The 20,866-nt window shown below is 43.3% G+C and overlaps 1 protein-coding gene across 1 annotated transcript; it reads left to right on the forward strand.

The window, feature by feature from the left end:
* Positions 1–729: 729 nt before the first annotated feature.
* LOC130380488 (torsin-1A-like) lies at positions 730–12,238 on the forward strand. Its single transcript, XM_056587712.1, has 5 exons — positions 730–1,039; positions 9,902–10,167; positions 10,264–10,439; positions 10,593–10,714; positions 11,109–12,238. Exons 1-5 carry the CDS (start codon positions 886–888, stop codon positions 11,336–11,338), a joined length of 948 nt encoding a protein of 315 aa, XP_056443687.1. The 5' UTR covers positions 730–885; the 3' UTR covers positions 11,339–12,238.
* Positions 12,239–20,866: the final 8,628 nt, after the last annotated feature.

Here is a 20,866-nt window from a genome sequence, read left to right on the forward strand (position 1 = left end):
TCTGCTAGATAAATTAAATGATGAAACTTAGGTCAGTTGAATGATTGTACATAGTTATGTTTCATAGATTTATGTTTGGTAATAAACAGTGTGACGTATGGGTGATTAAAGGAAAGGTTTATAGAAAGGTTGTTTAGTAGGGAGCTGGTATCGGCTGTAGAGCCAATGGTTATGTGGATTGTTATGCCGATGCTTATCGTTGCAAGCATGTTCATCTATGGCCTCATGGGCATATTTCTAATTACATATTTCTAATTACTGACACATACACCAATGATTCTCAAATGGGGGTACGCATACCCCTAGGGGTACTTTGGAGTACTACATGGGGTACTCAGATTTCTTTTTTGAGAACCACTGGCCTACACTGATGGTTCCTCGCTCTCCAAGCTGATTTGGAATAGAGCTTATGGTTGAGCTGCTTCAGAAATGTTATTGTTAGAACAGCTGGTAAGACTGAGATAAAGGAAACATTTGGAGACATAGCAGGAAGCTCGATGTGAAACATGATACATTTAGATTTGGAATTCAGCCCAGCTATTACAATTCGCACAAGCTTCCTTTTTTCAACAAACTAAATGTTTAACAAACATCTGAGAACTTTTTTTAAATCGGTAGATTTGAACTAGCTATGTTGAACTTAACTTTATACAAATTACTGCGTTGTGTGCACACGGTCAGCCAAGGGATTGGTCGACATTCAGTGCGTAGGTGGCAGCCTACTGGCAGACCATCCCGACTGGTTTGACAAGTGAATGTAGTTTTTGGCTCCGACACACTGAACAGCTTCAGTGTCTGTCAACCTGTGATTGAGTTACAAGTATGTTCTGGTAGCTCGAGAGTGGAAACTTTCACATTCTAATCTTTTCTAAAATTTATTCTATAATGCAACTTGCATTACTTTTGTTTTTGTTAGTGGGCACTTGCAGGGCCGATTATTTTTTGGGGGATCTCAAAGATTGGTTTGACAAAATAACAGCCCCCAATGAATACTGTAACAGGGAATGGATTACCCTTGACGGTAAAGGATATGGAAAAGGTAGGATAAAACATTGAAGGTCCTCCATGTAGGAGTGTGTCTTTATTATTTCCTTTGTTTCATTTGTCAAATTAAAAAGGGGAAGTGTTTCAGTTCAAGCTTTCAATGAATGAGTTCACATCAAACGCGCACTGCCTTATGGGCTTCACGTAACGCATGGGCATAACGCAACACTAGAACGTAACGTAACACAATCAACATCCATAACATCTTCCTTCCTTTAGATTAATGTTCTTCGATTAGATTAACACTTCAAATTCTTCACTGCTCAATAACCATTGCAGGCTGTAACAACATTGATATCAACAACTCTTTGTTATAGTTTCACAATCGAACATGCATGGCATTGGACTCTTTCCACAATCCCTTTTCTTTCTTTTTTCTTAACAGACCAACAGTCTCTCGTGAGGTTTCTTCAAGTGTGTGTTGTCACTGTATGTATGTATGTATGTATGTATGTATGTATGTATGTATGTATGTATGTATGTATGTATGTATGTATGTATGTATGTATGTATGTATGTATGTATGTATGTATGTATGTATGTATGTATGTATGTATGTATGTATGTATGTATGTATGTATGTATGTATGTATGTATGTATGTATGTATGTATGTATGTATGTATGTATGTATGTATGTATGTATGTATGTATGTATGTATGTATGTATGTATGTATGTATGTATGTATGTATGTATGTATGTATGTATGTATGTATGTATGTATGTATGTATGTATGTATGTATGTATGTATGTATGTATGTATGTATGTATGTATGTATGTATGTATGTATGTATGTATGTATGTATGTATGTATGTATGTATGTATGTATGTATGTATGTATGTATGTATGTATGTATGTATGTATGTATGTATGTATGTATGTATGTATGTATGTATGTATGTATGTATGTATGTATGTATGTATGTATGTATGTATGTATGTATGTATGTATGTATGTATGTATGTATGTATGTATGTATGTATGTATGTATGTATGTATGTATGTATGTATGTATGTATGTATGTATGTATGTATGTATGTATGTATGTATGTATGTATGTATGTATGTATGTATGTATGTATGTATGTATGTATGTATGTATGTATGTATGTATGTATGTATGTATGTATGTATGTATGTATGTATGTATGTATGTATGTATGTATGTATGTATGTATGTATGTATGTATGTATGTATGTATGTATGTATGTATGTATGTATGTATGTATGTATGTATGTATGTATGTATGTATGTATGTATGTATGTATGTATGTATGTATGTATGTATGTATGTATGTATGTATGTATGTATGTATGTATGTATGTATGTATGTATGTATGTATGTATGTATGTATGTATGTATGTATGTATGTATGTATGTATGTATGTATGTATGTATGTATGTATGTATGTATGTATGTATGTATGTATGTATGTATGTATGTATGTATGTATGTATGTATGTATGTATGTATGTATGTATGTATGTATGTATGTATGTATGTATGTATGTATGTATGTATGTATGTATGTATGTATGTATGTATGTATGTATGTATGTATGTATGTATGTATGTATGTATGTATGTATGTATGTATGTATGTATGTATGTATGTATGTATGTATGTATGTATGTATGTATGTATGTATGTATGTATGTATGTATGTATGTATGTATGTATGTATGTATGTATGTATGTATGTATGTATGTATGTATGTATGTATGTATGTATGTATGTATGTATGTATGTATTGTATGTATGTATGTATGTATGTATGTATGTATGTATGTATGTATGTATGTATGTATGTATGTATGTATGTATGTATGTATGTATGTATGTATGTATGTATGTATGTATGTATGTATGTATGTATGTATGTATGTATGTATGTATGTATGTATGTATGTATGTATGTATGTATGTATGTATGTATGTATGTATGTATGTATGTATGTATGTATGTATGTATGTATGTATGTATGTATGTATGTATGTATGTATGTATGTATGTATGTATGTATGTATGTATGTATGTATGTATGTATGTATGTATGTATGTATGTATGTATGTATGTATGTATGTATGTATGTATGTATGTATGTATGTATGTATGTATGTATGTATGTATGTATGTATGTATGTATGTATGTATGTATGTATGTATGTATGTATGTATGTATGTATGTATGTATGTATGTATGTATGTATGTATGTATGTATGTATGTATGTATGTATGTATGTATGTATGTATGTATGTATGTATGTATGTATGTATGTATGTATGTATGTATGTATGTATGTATGTATGTATGTATGTATGTATGTATGTATGTATGTATGTATGTATGTATGTATGTATGTATGTATGTATGTATGTATGTATGTATGTATGTATGTATGTATGTATGTATGTATGTATGTATGTATGTATGTATGTATGTATGTATGTATGTATGTATGTATGTATGTATGTATGTATGTATGTATGTATGTATTACCAGTGGCGATTTCTCTAAGACTGCAAGGGAAGCTCAGCTTCCCCTAAAGTTTCGAACATTAAATTGTCAAATATGTATTGTTGTGTTAACATTTCATTGACTACAAATTCGTTAAAATACGTTCATGTCGAAGACAAGTTCGATAAGAATCTTATCCAAGACTGACTCGATTTTGTTAACTTCTCATACATTCCCGTAATGTCAATGCATTAGACCGTAGAAGCCGAGCGTCCATTCACTTCAATGAGACTGCATGGAACAGTTTTTTTCATTGCCTCGAAACTCGACGGTCATTGGATAAATGCCCAGATTTGTCCCGCCCCCGGACGCTCAGCGTCTCTGGGGGTGGATGGAGCAGTGGGCTGGCCTGGGCTAGCCTGGACGCTGGGCTTCCGCGTTATGATTGGAGGATCAGTCGAAAGTCTGAATCACTTTTTGATTGACAGCTATTTTGAGATATACGCAGTCACTTCACTATCTGAGTTCAGTGACAGTCCCATCGCGGATTTTGCAAGTGAAGTCTCATGACAAACTGCAACACATTTCTTGGTATTTGCTTGGCGAAATTGCTTCCATTATTAATTTAACAGGGTCACAGACCATTTTCTTGAAAAGGAACGGAGGGCCGAATTGAGGTATAAATAAATTGACAACTATTTTGATGTAGGCCAAAAATGAGCTTCCCCTCTTTAAAAGACCAGCAGCCGCCACTGGTATGTATGTATGTATGTGTGTGTGTGTGTGTGTGTGTGTGTGTGTGTGTGTGTGTGTGTGTGTGTGTGTGTGTGTGTGTGTGTGTGTGTGTGTGTGTGTGTGTGTGTGTGTGTGTGTGTGTGTATTGAGAAAGGGCAGCGATCCGCCTACACCCTAATCAAACCCATGTTCTAATGGCACTTGTTAGTGTATGTGTGCTTTGAGCCTAAATTCTCCTAAAGTCACCAGTTCAGTCTCTGAGGTGGGCGTGAGAGGCGGCCACAACGTGTGAAGACCTCCTGGCCCGGGGTGCAGCTGTGCTTCTCCGGTGTACTCAGGGGGTGAGGAGCCGGACTGCTTGTGGGGGGTGCGTCTTCCATCCCGTCTGGTTCGCCCTGGCTTGACCCATGCCCGGTCTCGGCTGAGGCTGACTTCTCAGTCATATGTCCCTGTTCAGGACTGTTCTGCTCCAGCCGTCCCATCGGCCGTACTTCAGCTGAGCGCTCTGCCACTCGAAGATCCACACGGTTGCGCCTGTAAAGTGTGCCGTTGACATCCACTACGAATGAGCGGGGAGCCACTTTCTGGATATATTGGCCCACCGGCCATCTTCCTGTGCGATCACCTGGCAGCGGTTTCATCCTGATCCAGTCTCCCACATTCAGCTCAGGGAGGTCCCTGGCGGATCTGTCGTAGGTTGATTTCACCACCCGCCGTTTCCACCGCAACTTCTCTGTCACTCCGATCACCACGTGTGGCTGCAGTCGGCTGTCTGCAACTGGCAGCGAGGTCTTGAGCCTTCGTGACATTAAGCGTTGGGCGGGGCTGCTGTCCAACCCCTCTGTGGGCGTGTTGCGCCAGTGGAGGATGGCCATCCATGCATCTGTGCCATCTAACTTTGCCCGCTTGCAAAGTGATTTTACAATTTTCACAGCCGCTTCGGCCTTGCCGTTTGACTTTGGGTGACGTGGGAAGGACCGAGGACGTGACATGGGAAAAACCCCAGCTTGTTGCAAACTTCCTGAATTGTTCACACGCAAACTGCGGGCCGTTATCAGAGATCACTTTGTCAGGCTGCCCATAACGCGCAAACTGGGCTCTGCAGCGTGTGATAAGCGTGTTGGCTGATAGGTCTGGCAGCTGGTCGATTTCCCAAGGATGAGAAATTCCTTGCCTGCATAGGAGTAGATGTCCATGCTCACAGTTTGCCATGGACGTGTAGGTATCTCATGCGACATCATGGATTCCTTCTGCTGATTTCTTGCGTACTCATTGCATGCAGAGCAGTTGGCTACATAGTCCTTGATTTCAGCTCTCATGCCCGGCCAGAAGAGGGTATCCCTGGCCCGCCTATAACAGGCCTCGCCACCTATGTGGCTAGAGTGTATCCGCTTCAGTAGCTCTGCTCTCAGGGCCTTTGGGATAATAATGCACTGTCCCCTGTACAGCACACCATTTTGCACTTCAGCTCATCCCGGAATGGCCAGTAGTCCCGCACCGCCTGTGGAGTGTCCTCCTTGAAGTCAGGCCACCCGTCCAGAATCACCGTCTTCAGCTCTTGGAGTACATAATCTGTTTCTGTGTGTTGTGTTATTTGACGGAATCTGAAAGTAGTGACATTCAGGTGCTGGGCTTGGTCCAGCTGTGTGTACTCCGTCTGGGTGGCAAACACTGCATGTCGCACGTGTGGGGTGTCTGGCCCTTGGTGCGGCAGAGTAGCTCGACTTGAAGTGTCACTGACGTACATTTCTGGCCCAGGATTGTACACCACATCTAGGTTGTAACACTGCAGCTGCGTCAGCATTCCCTGGAGACGTTTCGGTGCACTTAGGAGTGGCTTTTTGAATATTGTGATCAATGATTTGTGGTCTGTTTCAGCAGTGACCGTTTCTCTGCCATATAAGTATTGGTGGAATCTTTGGCATGCGAAGACTATGCTCAAGCACTCTTTCTCTATTTGAGCATAGTTTTGCTCCGTTTGAGTCAGGGCTCTAGAGGCAAAAACCACAGGCTGCCCCCCTTGCAGCAAGCAGCATCCCAGCCCATTCATGCTGGCATCACTCTGGACAGTGACAGGCTTTGTAACGTCATTATCTGAGAACGGGTGTATTTGAAACCAGTCGCTTTATTTCTTGCACTGCGTCCTCATGTTTGGCTAGCCAGTGCCATTCTGTGTCCTTGTCCAGGAGCCTGCGGAGTGGCTCACAGACCTCTGAGAGCTTTGGCAGGAATTTTGCAAGGTATGTCACGAAGCCGATGAAGCGTTGGACAGCTTTTGCATCCGTAGGGGTCGGCATCTCCAGCACAGCCCGCGTTTTCTCTGGGTCAATCTTCAGTCCTTCTGAAGACAGAATGTGTCCATTGAAGTGGACTGCTTGAAGTTTGAACTGAAGCTTGCGCTCGCTCAGCTTCACAGCTCTGCATCGCTCCATGAGGACACGTAGGTTGGTGTCATTATCCCGTTCCGCGTCCACCTCTGTGTTGCCACACCCGACCACCACGATGTCATCAGCTATTGGTTCAATGCCAGCCAGGCCTGCTAGCAGTTCGTGTTGTTTGCGTTGGTAGATCTCCGGTGCTACAGAGACACCGAATGGGAGTTTGAGCCACCTCATGCGACCCCACGGTGTCCAGAAGGTCGTCAGGCGGCTGCTTTCATCATCAAGCTTGCACTGTAGAAAAGCATCGCGAGCATCCACCAGTGTGAAAATGCGAGCCTTGGGTAGCTTGTACAACACATCTTCCAGTGTTGGCATGTGATAGTGAGACCTCAGCAATACTCGGTTAAGGGGTTTGGGGTCAATGCACAGTCGTATTTTTTCTGGTTTTGCGACAGTCACCATATTAATAATCCACGCTGTGGGCTCGCTCACTGGTGTGATGTTGCCTGCTCTGATGTGCCTATCTAATTCTTCCTTGACTTTCTCCCTCAACGCTACCGGAACATTTCGAGGTGCACATTGTACAGGGGGTATATTTGGGTCCAGCTCAAAGTGTATCTCACCTGGGACTGACTCGATTGGGCCATTGAAGATGTCAGTGTAGTTGCTTAGCAGCTGCTCTTTAGTGAGGGGCGTGCACTGATCTGCCTCTATCTTATGCAGCTCCTCTGGAATTGTGAATGTCATTAGGCCTAGGCGCTCGCATGTGGCCCCAGAGAGGAGAGGCTCCTGCTGAGTTTCCACTACCTCAAAGACCAGGTCATGCTTTTCCCCTCTAATGACACATTCTGTGTGGAATCTCCCCTGTGACAGCATAGTTTCCCCAGAATATAGTTTTAGCTTAGTTGTGCTCTGTTGTAGCGCTGTCCTAGGTGATAACTTCTCTTTGATCTTTCTGCTCATCACGTTGCAAGTGGCACCTGTATCTAGCTGGCATGCATGCTTTTTTTTGTTCAAACGCAGGTGCACGAACCATTTGAGCCCTTTAGATTTTATATTGCTGATGCATTCTGTGGCCAGGAACATGTCATCTGTATCTGTGTCCCCTTGCTCAACATCTTCAAGCGCATTTACTTTTTTTGTCTTGTTACTAGCCTGACATACTTTTGAAAAGTGGTTTGAGATGCCACACGCTCGGCATGCCTTACCGTAGGCTGGGCACTGCTCTCTGCCCCGCTTGTGGCTGTTTCCACAGTATTTGCAAGCCTGCTGTATATCTCTTCCTCTCCTGTCTTGAGGTCCACGTCTCTCGTATTGCCTGTCTGCAGAGTTTACACTGTCAGTTTGCAATTGTGGGCTCTCCAAGGTTTTCATGCGTGTATCGGTTAGCTCTGCCAGGCGACATATACCGACTGCCGTTGCTTACATCAGATCACGTTCACGCAGCAAGCGCCTCCTGGTGTTTTCGCTTGCGACACCAAGCACGAGCTTGTCCCGAATCATCTCATCCTTTAGCCCACGGTTCTCACACGATGCAGCTCTCTCCCATAGTCTCGTTATGAAACTGTCAATTGGCTCATCAGTCTCCTGTTTGCAGCATCCAAACTTATATCTCTCATAAATCACATTTTTTTCCGGCTTAAAATGTTCTCCGAGAGCATCTAGGATGGCGGTTTGGTCTTTCTTTTGGTCGTCATCCAAAATCACATTGTGCATATAGATATGACGGCACTAGCTACCCATTAGCTGTCTTAGCGCGGCTGCCTGCACTTCTTCTGACTTTTCATTAAGGCCCGTAGCTAGCACAAAGTCCTCGAATTCCGCACGGAAAACTTCCCAGTTCTTCGCCAGATCCCCGGACATCTGCATGCCCTCTGGTGCCGGAATCATATTGTTCGAGTTCGCCATATTATTCTAACTAACTTTGTCAACTATCCCACTTCTGACACCATGTTTCAGTTCAAGCTTTTAATGAATGACTTCACATCAAACGTGCACTGCCTTATGGGCTTCAGCATAACGTAACATAACACTAGAACGTAACGTAACGTAACACACTCAACATCCATAACAGGAAGGTATTTTCATTATTAATCCATTCAAATTTTGAACGCTCAGTGTATTTTTAAATTAAATGTATATCAAACGTTACCCAGTTCCATCATTGTTTATCTTGGGTCTTCAAGTCCTACTATGTCACAGCAGACCCTCTGTGGGGAGGCGGCACAGAGCCTGGTCACTTGTCTTGTTTGGGAGTAAAACCTTTGGCCTGTAGCCCAGGCAAGGGAATGTCACCTGAATCTGATCACCACCCACAGCCAGTTTAGGCTGAACAGGGCGACACCGCTTTGAAAGGCTGTGTGGGCTCTCTTGGACAGCAATACCTCTGGTGGACAACCACAACAGTTGCAGGGCGCTGTTGCTCTGAAGGAAATAGTTATTTTATGTCTTTTATGCGTCTTTTATGTCTTAAATCGGCAAGGAAATATATAAGGCTTCAGGTCGGTATCAAGTTGGAGCCAACCTCCACAGCTTCTACAGGGTCGTGCCGAAGGGTGAGGCTTCCTCTAGGCCAACAGGTGCTTCTGTTGTGACTGCTGTGGCGGCGGCACACTGTCCTTATCTGAGTTCACATTCTGTTTGTCTCTGCTGTATTCATTGCGAAACAGATACAGTTTCAAAATCATTGACATGGGATTATTTTATTATTTGACTGTTACAACCAATTCCGATTCCGACTAGGGATCGACCGATATATCGGTCGGCCGATATTATCGGCCGATATTCGCGTTTTTTACGTGTATCGGTATCGGCCGATACGCGGCTGATTTTCGCCGATTTTTTTAATTTATTTTTTTTAATTTTTTTTTTACTTTTTCTACTTCACCTGTTTTTAATATTTGTTAAATATTGTTCATCTACTTGTTCTTACTTGTTCTACCTCACCTGTTTTTACTATTTGTTAAATATTGTTCATCTACTTGTTCTTACTTGTTCTACTTCACCTGTTTTTACTATCTGTTAAATATTGTTTCTTATATTGAAGTTCAATAAATGTTTCTTTAAAAAAATAAAAAAAATAAAAACGGCTCAAGAAAGTCGGTATCGGCGTATCGGCGTATCGGCTAAGGCTGATGAAAAAATATTGGTATCGGTATCGGCCCTAAAAAAACGGTATCGGTCGATCCCTAATTCCGACTAAGTTATGCATTATTACTAGGCCTCTCAAGCAGCTGTGTGCTTTTTCTTATTCCTTTCACTTTAAGGTTTGGAGGCTGACCTGGGAAGAAATCTCTTTGGTCAACACATAGCTTCAGACGTCATCTTGAATGCTATGACTGGATTCATGAACAATGATAACCCAAAGAAGTCTCTGGTCCTCTCTTTCCATGGGACTACTGGCACGGGGAAGTCTTTGGCCAGTCAGCTGATTGTCAAAAACCTCTTCAAGAAGGGGATGGACAGCCGCTTTGTCCACTTTTTTCACTCTCTAATTAATTTCCCACATAAAAGCGAGGTTGAGACCTACAAGGTAGTCTTAATAATGTGTTTGTGATTCCACAGTGCCAGTAGCAGTTGACTGGTGCATGTTGTCCATTCTCTATTAAAGGCTCCCATTCCTCAACAGTCTCAGTTACAGCATTGGATCAGAGGAAATGTTACCAACTGTGCCCATTCCATGTTCATCTTTGATGAGATGGACAAGATACATCCTGGCATAATTGATGGCATAAAGCCATTTATGGACTACCACTACAAGCTGGATGGAGTGTCATATCAGAAAGCCATCTTCCTCTTCCTCGGGTGAATACATCCTGCGTTATACATAGTACAATCTGAATAATCCCGATTGTTTAACAATTCCTGTAAAGGGTACAAAAAGTCATTGCCATGTGTGGTAGTCTAATGCACCTTATGCACACGGGAATTAACCATGTTTGCTTACATTCCTGATAGTAATGGTGGGGGAGAAATCATCAGAGAGAGCACTTTGGTTTCCTGGAAAGCCGGAAAAAAAAGAGAGGAACTCAAGCTGGAGGATCTGGAGACAGCCCTGTCTTCGTTTGGTTTCGACTATTGTAAGTCTGATACTTTAAGATGAGCGTTCTGTGAGGCTGGTGGTTGTGCTTTACCGTCACTAATGGCCATGCATCACATAAGGGCCAAAAATGAAAACCACACTCAAGTATATTATTGCAATTATCCCACGGTTACCAACAAAATAAAACATAATTAAAAACCTCAGCATCAAACTATTTTATGCGAACATGCATGCCTTATGTGAACATGCAAGTTACTTCAGAATTAATTAATGTTAAATTCCTTATTTTAATGACAATATCTGTTTTGAACTAGCTTCCAGGGATAGCAGATGAAAAATTGCCTGTTTGGATAACTAGCTGGTTTACATAAATGCACTCAATGTGGACTCTCTAGTTTTACACCGTACAAATAATCATTCACTTTTTGCAGATGGAAAGAGTAATGTGGTGGACTTCTTCATCCCATTCCTGCCCCTGGAACGCCAGCACATTGTCCAGTGTATTATGGTTGAGATGGTAGCCATGGACCTCCTGCCAGACCATAATAAGGCTTGTGAAATGGCAGATAAAATCGTACTTTACATTTCTGATGATGAGAGACGCATCTCTGCCTCGGGTTGCAAGAGGATTGCCAGGCGGCTATGGCACTTCATGCAATAAAACAAGGAAGTTCCTCAGCCGGCTGGCTGAGGCGGCGGGCTTATTTCGCTTAGCCTCGCTACTTTAAGCTAGAGTTGCGTTCCATCAATGTGAATTAGGGACTCTCAGCTAAGTACCCATTGCAATTTTTCCGCCCAAACTAACCTGGTCGGTACCAGGCTAACTGTCAGGCTTACTTAATCTGTGTTTCAGAGAAGTCCCATCTGTCGGCAACAAGTGTACCATCAGATGGTTCTGCTAAACCCAGTCCTCACGATTTTGGCATTTGTACATATGAATATAAAGTAGCCTAAAACAGCATATATTTTCACTAATATGATTGAATGATGCAAATAAAATAATAAAATTAATTGCTATCTAATGTTATCATGGATATTTTCTCAACACATTTTTATACAAAGCCATGCATTCTTAAAGCCATGCATTCTTAAACAAGCAGTTGGGTGAGTGATCTAACATCTGCCCTGTAGTACGTGCGACCTGAGTCAACCTCCTTGGTAGCCTACGTCAATTAATTCTTGCCGTTGGCTTAATTTTGTAATTTCCTTTATAGAAATTAGGCCTAACAATTGACTTTTTATGGAATAAATATGTCTTACAATATCCCTAGAACCTAATATATAGCCTAACTTCCAACAACCCATGGTAAAGTTAATGCTTTAATTTTCCTATAAAGGCCGCTAAGAGGCTTAGGTGGGCTCCAGGCAGTTACGCGTCCTTCAATGAATCCAAGTCTGTTGATGAATATTGTTTGAGAGTTTATTAGAAGACCGAATGACAACTGATGAATGAAAGCATCAAGAGGGTAATGAAAACAAATAAATAAAAGATAAAGTGATGACGATGACAACGCTAATGTGGGGTGTTACTGACGGTTGTTTGACGCTTGTTTGACGGTAGTTTGACGGTAAACAGAAAATATAATCAGGAGCGCCACTAACCCCCTTTGTCTCTTACCCCCGCCTGCCTGAGTGCCCCGGTATATAGATTAAACGACACCCATGTGTCAATCAAACTGAAGGTACATGAACTAAAACAGTGTGAGTAACCCTTCGAAATAAACAATAAACAAACAGACCAAATATGCATTTTGGCCCCTACAATTCCAGCCACTAATTATTATGTTTAAAATAATAATTACAAATTTGACATAGCAATCAACATAGTATATAAATACATTTTCTCGATCTTCTTTCTTCATTATTTATAATCCAATATACTGTATGTTGTCCAAGGAAAGAGTGATAAGTCAAAGTCAAGTGTTCAGGAACAAAGGGGTCAAGGGGTTAAAAGTCAGTTTGGGTCAGTCAATGATCCGCTGCCTCCTGTAGTAGGCAGACTTTGTTGATAGGCCTGGTCAGAAATTCGGTCTTTGACTTGATCCGAAGCTGACCGAAGTCCTTTTTTGTCCATAATGGTATGGGATCTTGTCGCCCCGACGCGTTTACTGTGAACGCACAAATCTTTCCCGACTGGGCAAAGCTGGCGAAAATCGCCAGTACAATCCCTGTGTCCAGTGTTCTTGCAGAATGAGACTTTTCTCTCCAAAACAGTATTAAAACATCTATCAGAGACCGCCTAGCTGATGAAAAGGTGACGAGGCTGATGCGCATATCGAGCCTTGGGCCGGGGTTGAAAGACTTCAACTTTTCGCGAGCAGCGGAGCACTACTGTAGGAGCCATATTAAATGTGCTTTATTTTCGTGTAATTTTACCCCGTGCCACTAGGGGGCTGTGTGGTTCAGTTGACCTCGGGTCAGCAGAGTGAGGCATTTAACCTGATTGAACCTGATCACAGGTTGTTGTTGATGGGGAAGCAAACAGTTTTTCGACTGTGCCCGTGTGCCCGTGTGCCCGTGTGCCCGTGTGCCCGTGTGCCCGTGTGCCCGTGTGCCCGTGTGCCCGTGTGCCCGTGTGCCCGTGTGTTGATGCATCTTAGTTTAGTGAGGAATTCGGGTTTATTGTTTTGTTACATATATTTTGAGTTAGAATTACTGCGGCTGTGTATTATTGGAAGGAAAATAAACCAGCAAAATAAACTGAACTGTCTTCGTTTTTGCGGTACTTGGAGCGCGCTGGGCGCACGTCGGAAACTATAAACGGAATCAACAACCAGTAGAGGAGTACAATTAGTAAGTTTAGGGCTTAGTCACTACATTTAGGTCGAAAAACTGCTTCGATTTGGAGAACGTTCACCAAGAGGACGCCGACTTGTTACATTGTGGATTAACGTCTTCTTTGGAAACCACGGATGTGAGGGTGGGCGGGGCACTATCGCCCACCAGGAGCCAGCCGCCCCTGTGTTTGGAGTTGCCGATTGCTTACGGAGCTGGAGCTACCGGAGTGAGCTACGGGTCAGCGACAGCATCATCTCACCGGGACATCATTCATCAAAGCCGGCCAACGCTCGATTGGGGGCATGCAGGTTTATGTATGTGTGGATCAGCGCTGATATGAATGGCCATGGCATTTGTGTGCACACATTCGCGTAAACCCAATGCATTGGTAGCAGACTCGCAACCGACTAAAAATAACTTTCTCGTCGAGACGAGTTGTTTGCGCAACACAAACTATTTTGCGGACTAATAAAGCCAACTGACTTTGTCGTCATTATGGCTGAAGAGGAAACAGGCCAACTGGGCCTTGAGACTGAGCTTGCGGGTGCAGAGGTAAAATCTGTAACTGAAAAACGTGTTGGTAAATTAACACATAAAGCTTTGTTGGAAAAAATAAGCATTTTAGAAAAGGAAAGAAAGTCTAACTTTGGTAAACTGTCTAAAGTAAAACATTCTATTCTTAAATTCATGGGTGATAAAGAACATGTGAATAAGGTTGAAAATGAGCTAACCGTTTTTAATGAGTTGTGTAACACAATACAGCAGGTGCATGCATCTTTATTGGGTTTATTGCCTGCTGAGGAAGCAAGCAAACATGAAATATGGTACCAAGCTAAAATGTTGAATGTAAAGGAGTTTCTTGTGGGTACAAATCAATGGTTGTCTGACACTGCTGCTTGTCCAGCTACTAAAGTGGGTGATGATCATGATGATGAGGTTAATGATGATTTACTGGGTCAAACTGAACAATCTCAAACTGTCCAAAGTGAAAATGAGATTGGACCTCAAGACAGCATTTCAAATGTGCAGTCAAGGCACCATGGCTCAAACAGATCGTCAAGTAGCAGATTCTCCACTTCATCAGCCAGACGCAGGGCAGAGGCGGAACGGGCCGCACTCTTGGCCCGAGCTGCTGCTTTAAAGGCTAAACATGCTTTGGAGGAGCAGGAACTTCTCTTGAGGAGAAAAAGGGAGAAGCTTGAGCTGGACACTGAGATAGCTGCCACTTCTGCAAAGCTAGCAGTGCTACAGATGAGGAGCAGCATCCATTCAAGGCAATCTGATGGAATGGCTTCCTACTTCAGAAAAGGGGCTAGATCTAAGCTCACCTCTCTCAATCCACAGGCCTCAATATATGTGGCTCCACCCGCACAGCAGCGTGAATCTTTACCACAACAATGCAATGCTGAAACTTCAATCGTTTCAGCATCTTTGTCCATGCATTTTGCATCACAACCACAGCCAACTGTCAGTCATGGCTCTCAACTGCCTCACTTGCAATCAATGCCAACATTCAGTCAAAGCTTTCAACCCACTCTAGGCCAACAAGTGCAGCAACCCCTGCAAGACCAAAATCAGACAGCAGGTCTTTACAATCTGCTGCAACAACAGAATGACATAACGGCTCGCCTTGTTCAAATGCAAACATCACATCTGCTGCCGCGCAGAGAAATTCCAACTTATGATGGAGACCCTTTGCAGTTCAACACATTTATGAGGGCATTTGAGCACTGCGTGGAAGCAAAGACTGGCTGTAAAGGAGACTGTTTGTACTATCTCGAACAATTCACTAGGGGGCAGCCTAGAGATATTGTACGCAGCTGCCTTCACATGACTGCAGACAAAGGATTTGCTTTCGCTAAAAGGTTACTAAAGGAGCACTTTGGAAATGAGTTCAAAATAACAGCGGCCTACATGGAAAAGGTCACAGGATGGCCAAGCATCAAAGCTGAAGACACCAAAGCGCTCAAAGCTTATGGGCTTTTCCTCTGTGAGTGTTCCAACGCTATGGAAGATCTTCAATATTTGGAGGAACTTAACATGCCAGCGAACATGAAGATTCTTAGTCAGAAGCTTCCGTATAAACTAAGAGACAAGTGGAGAGCAAAGGCATGTGACGTACTGGAGAAAACTGGTCGAAGGGCACGATTCTCAGACCTTGTCAAGTTCATTGAGCGCCAGGTCAGAATCATTTCAGATCCAGTCTTTGGTGATATACAGGACACTTCACCTGTGCTCAAAGGAGCTACAAAAGTGAGCAAGATACAGGTGACGCCACAGCTTTGGGGAAGAAACAGCTTTGCAACACAGGTGGTCATTGAGGATGGATATAAAGCAGACACTCACAGGAATGAGGACGGATGCAGCAGACCAGATGGTGACCAGAGGGAAAAGGCTCTCGGCAAAGTGACCACCTTCACTAAAACTACTTCTGTATTCTGCCAGTATTGTGCTGCTGGTGGTCATGTTTTAGATCAATGTTTTAAACTGGGAAGAAAACCACACAGGGAGAAACTGGACTATCTAAAGGAGAAAGGTCTGTGTTTCAGTTGTTTGTGCACAGGACACTTGAGCAGGAATTGCGACAGGCGCATCACTTGCAAAAAGTGCAACCGAACGCACCCCAGTGTTTTGCACATTGAAGAGAAAGAAAGGGTTTCTTCAAAGGATGAGAAGAACAGTGAGCGGTCAAAAACATCTGAGAGCCGCACAACATCCTCCGCTTGTGGTCTTACAGGGGCTGGCCACTGCAATGGTATTCTTCCCATTTTGCCTGTTAAGGTGAAGTGCGCAAAGGGAAACAGGGTTATTGAAACCTACGCTTTTCTGGACCCAGGGAGTACAGGAACTTTCTGCACCAGGAAGCTTGTCGACAGGTTGAACATGGAAGGACGCAAATGCAAAATTCATATCCGCACCTTGGGCCATAACAACTCAATAGAAAGTTCTATCGTTGACAGTCTGGAGATTTCCGGATTTTCTGGTGAGAGCTTCTATCCACTTCCCAAAGTGTTTACCCAGAAAGAGATGCCCGTCTCTACAGCCAACATAATCAGTGAAAGGGAGCTGAGAAAATGGCATTATTTAGACAATGTAAACATTCAACACATAAACGCTGACGTGGATCTGTTAATTGGCACAAACGCCTCCAAGTTGATGGAGCCTTGGGAGGTCATTAACAGTCGTGAAGGTGAAGATGGACCCTACGCGATCAGAACCCTACTGGGGTGGGTAATAAATGGCCCGTTAGGGGGAAGTGACGACTGTGGAAGTGACCACCCTTCATTTTGTGCAAATAGAATTGCCATTGACCATATTGAAGAACTGTTAATTAGCCAATATAACTATGACTTCAATGACCGAGCTTCTGCAGAACAGGAAGAAATGTCAAGAGAAGAAAATAAGTTTATGGAGAAAATGGAAAGCTCTGCTCAGCTCCAGAACGGACACTACACATTTCAATTGCCTTTCAAAGGGAAAGATGTTTTGATGCCGAACAACCTCAGGGTTGCCGTGCAACGTGTCCGTGGTCTGAGAAGAAGAATTCAGAAAGACGTAAGCTTTCATGAGGAGTACAAAAACTTTCTTGCTGATGTCATTAGCAATGGCTACGCCGAAGAAGTGCCGCAGCATCAGTTAGAAGCACCAACAGGGAAGGTGTGGTATATCCCGCACCATGGTGTGTACCATCCACGGAAGGGAAAGTTACGAGTGGTGTTTGACTGTGGAGCAGAGTACAAAGGGATCTCTCTCAACAGTCAGCTCTTGCAAAGACTTCACGAGGCAGAGGAGCAGAATCGAAACCTTGTTGCCGAAATAGGTCGACTGAAAGAAGAGCTCCTCGAGAGAGAGAAGCTTGGCTGAAACAACAGCAGGTCGCCATGGTTTCCTTGGAGAAGCAGACGCTGGTGCAGCAGGAGGAGGTGGTCAGGATGGAACAGTGCAGCGCAGTGCAGGCGCCGAGACCGGAGACGACGGACCAGAGAGATGAAGACGGAGAGTCTCTGGAGTCCTTGAAGGAGAAGCTGACTGAGGTCAAGAACGAGAAACTGAAGATCCACAAAGACTTCACCAGGTTGCAGAAGGACTTCCGGTCGCTGAGGAGGGAGAATGAGCAGGATCTCGAGCACCTCAAGAAGGAGTTGGCGGAGGAGAGTGACAAGAATTTGAAGTTGGAGTTGGAAGATCTGGAAATAAAGCAAAACTATTCTCTCAAGCAGCTCATGAGGGACTTCAACACACAAATGGCTCATTTAAAATTGTTGGTGTAATTGCTCTAGCAGACGCAATTAGGGGCTGGTGTGTAGGAGCCATATTAAATGTGCTTTATTTTCGTGTAATTTTACCCCGTGCCACTAGGGGGCTGTGTGGTTCAGTTGACCTCGGGTCAGCAGAGTGAGGCATTTAACCTGATTGAACCTGATCACAGGTTGTTGTTGATGGGGAAGCAAACAGTTTTTCGACTGTGCCCGTGTGCCCGTGTCCCCGTGTGTTAATGCATCTTAGTTTAGTGAGGAATTCGGGTTTATTGTTTTGTTACATATATTTTGAGTTAGAATTACTGCGGCTGTGTATTATTGGAAGGAAAATAAACCAGCAAAATAAACTGAACTGTCTTCGTTTTTGCGGTACTTGGAGCGCGCTGGGCGCACGTCGGAAACTATAAACGGAATCAACAACCAGTAGTAGTAAGTTTAGGGCTTAGTCACTACAACTACCATGCCTTGAAGTTGCGCCGAAAATAGCCAGCAAGTATTGCAATTATAGAATTAATAATTTTTTACCCGTTTACCATTTTTGCCGAGAATGGCTGTTATGTTTCTTTGCCTAGGCTAATTATTATTATTTATTTATTTTTTATATATCCCACCACCCTCTTCGGAGGACAACTTTATTTTTATTCAACAAAATTAGATTTACAAAAGTAAGAAATAGGAGAGAATAATAACAATGATAATAATGAAAAAGAAAATAAAAAGGAGATTGAAGTGGCTCCGAACCCATATACCCAAGTGCGCAAGACACACACACACATAAAAAAGTAAAATAACAGACACAAAGAAAGAAAAACACAGAAACAAGCTTTAACATACATACTGACAGACAGACACAGGGACGCACAGTCAGACAGGCAGACAGAGACAAATGGTGGAGAAATGTGGAGTGGTAGATGTGGTCTGAAAGGAGGAGTATGGTGCTATGTGTGTAGGGTAGGTATATGCAAGTGTGTAGCTATAAGGTGTTGTTTGGGGAAAGGGAACGTGTGTGTGTGGGGGAGGAACTAGAGAGAGTTAGGAGGGGAAGAGGGGGGGTGAGGGGGGGGGGGGGGGCTTCGAATGTACATGGCTTACCTTAACTATTGAATTTGTAGAAATGTTATGAGGGGATTCCAGATTTCTTTAAAGGCGGAGATATTGTTCTTTTTATATTCAGCAGTTTCTTCTGTCAGGATGAATTCTGTGATTAAGTTGGTCCAATGGTTGAAGTGGCAAGATGATTTAGATTTCCAGTTTTGAAAGACTATTTCCTTGGTGATAGCTAGAGAGACAAGGACTGGGGTTTTGTATTTTGAGGGGAAGGGGGAATCTAAGGTGTCTCCTAGAAGACAGAGTGCTGGAGACAGTGGGACTCTGCAGTCCAGGACCGAAGATAGTGTGTTAGTTACTGTGGTCCAGAGAGAGTGAACAGGTTGACAGAGCCAAGTTGCATGGAAGTAGGTGTCAATGCTCCCCGAAGTGCACTGTGAGTGTCTGTGTCAGATAATCCCATGTTAAACATTTTACTCTGAGTGATGTGTGTTCTGTGGATAGTTTTATATTGTATGAGTTGTAAGTTAGTGTTGGTTAGTGAAGACGTTTCTGCAGATTTGGGTCCAGAAATCAGGGTCGGGAGACAGAGTTAAGTCGCCCTCCCATTTGTTTTTCGGAAGCGTTATTGTGGGGTTAGATGAGGCGATGATTCTGTAGAGTTTTGATATAAGTTTTTTGTGGTTGTTGGGTATGTCCAGTAACTGTTTGCTGGTTTTGGAAGGTTGTAGGGTGTTGGTTAATTTTAATTTGCATTTGATTAGGGCTTTAAACTGTTGGTAGTGGAGAAATTGGTCTGTCCCAATCCCACATTTTTTGATTATTGCTTTGAATGACATAAATTCATGATTTTCAAAAACGTGATGGAGGTGGGTAATGCCCTTTTGCTGCCATTTGGGGAGATAGATTTGTGTATTGTGCAGACGGAAGTCCGGGTTGTGCCAGATGGGTGTATGCCTGCACGGGGCTAGTGATGATATGGTGATTTTGTTGGCTTTCCACCAGGCTGTCAGAGTTGTGGATATTGTGATGTTATGGTAGAAGCAATTTTTTGATTGACTGTGGTAGAAAGGGGAGGTCTGTGATTGAGTTGGGGGAGCATACTTTTTGTTCAAGATCGAGCCATGGGTTGGAATTTGTCTGTTGTTGAGTCCATTTATATAGGTATTGTAATTGATTTGCCAGAAAATGATTTGCCTAGGCTAATTTAATAAATGGCATTTATTGAAGCAACTTAGTTTGCGTCGTTTGTCGTTTAAATGTGGACTTTTGTTGATTATTTAATTATTAGTGAATAACTTCCGGAAGATATTCGAAATGTCCGATATTCTGGAATAGTGTCGGATATTTGTCCGCCCAAGAAAAAGTCTAGCGTGAACCCTGGTCCGATGGCTTGAAGCGTCCGAGGCGCCCTCGCGTCCAAATGGGACATGGGCGACCACGGTTGTGATCGCCTCAGACCATTTCATAAAGTAGTCCATGGCCACGAGGACTTAGCGGTTGCCAGAGTCAGTGACCAGAAATGGCCCCATGACTTCCACCCCAATTTGCTCTATCAATGCCCCGGCAGGTACTGTTGGCAAGTGGCATGGCAGTGCTGGGTCGCTCCTTTCTGCGCCGTGCAGGTGTCGCAGGACATGCAACTCCACGTCCCATCGACGTCCCGGGTCTTGGCGTTCCCGTAGTGCCCCACACCCAACAAGCCGTGGACGATCTTGAGGACCTGCAGGCGAGGCACAAGGGGCACCAGCAGTTGCAGGAGGTCGCCCTTCACCCTTGGGGTCATATCTCCTCCGGTAGACCAGCCTGTCAGGGAGCTGAAAGCAGCCCCATTGCATATTTGCCACGTGTGGGAAGCATGGTCAGTGTGCGCCAGGAACCGTTTGCCTTGCAGATATGGCCTGAAGTGCCGCACAGCCACAACCACAGCCAGCAGCTCCTGTCGGGTCATATAGTAGTTGTGCTCAGCCCGACTCATTGCATGGCTGCATTAGGAAACAACATGCTCCCCAGCCTGTTGTGAAAGGACTGCCCCGACTCAAATGTTGCTGGCATCGGCGTCCATGATGCAGGGCCGCTGGGCGTCAGATATGCCCAGACTGGGG

This window comes from Gadus chalcogrammus, chromosome 4, assembly GCF_026213295.1.
Source record: "Gadus chalcogrammus isolate NIFS_2021 chromosome 4, NIFS_Gcha_1.0, whole genome shotgun sequence".
Classification (NCBI taxonomy): domain Eukaryota; kingdom Metazoa; phylum Chordata; class Actinopteri; order Gadiformes; family Gadidae; genus Gadus; species Gadus chalcogrammus.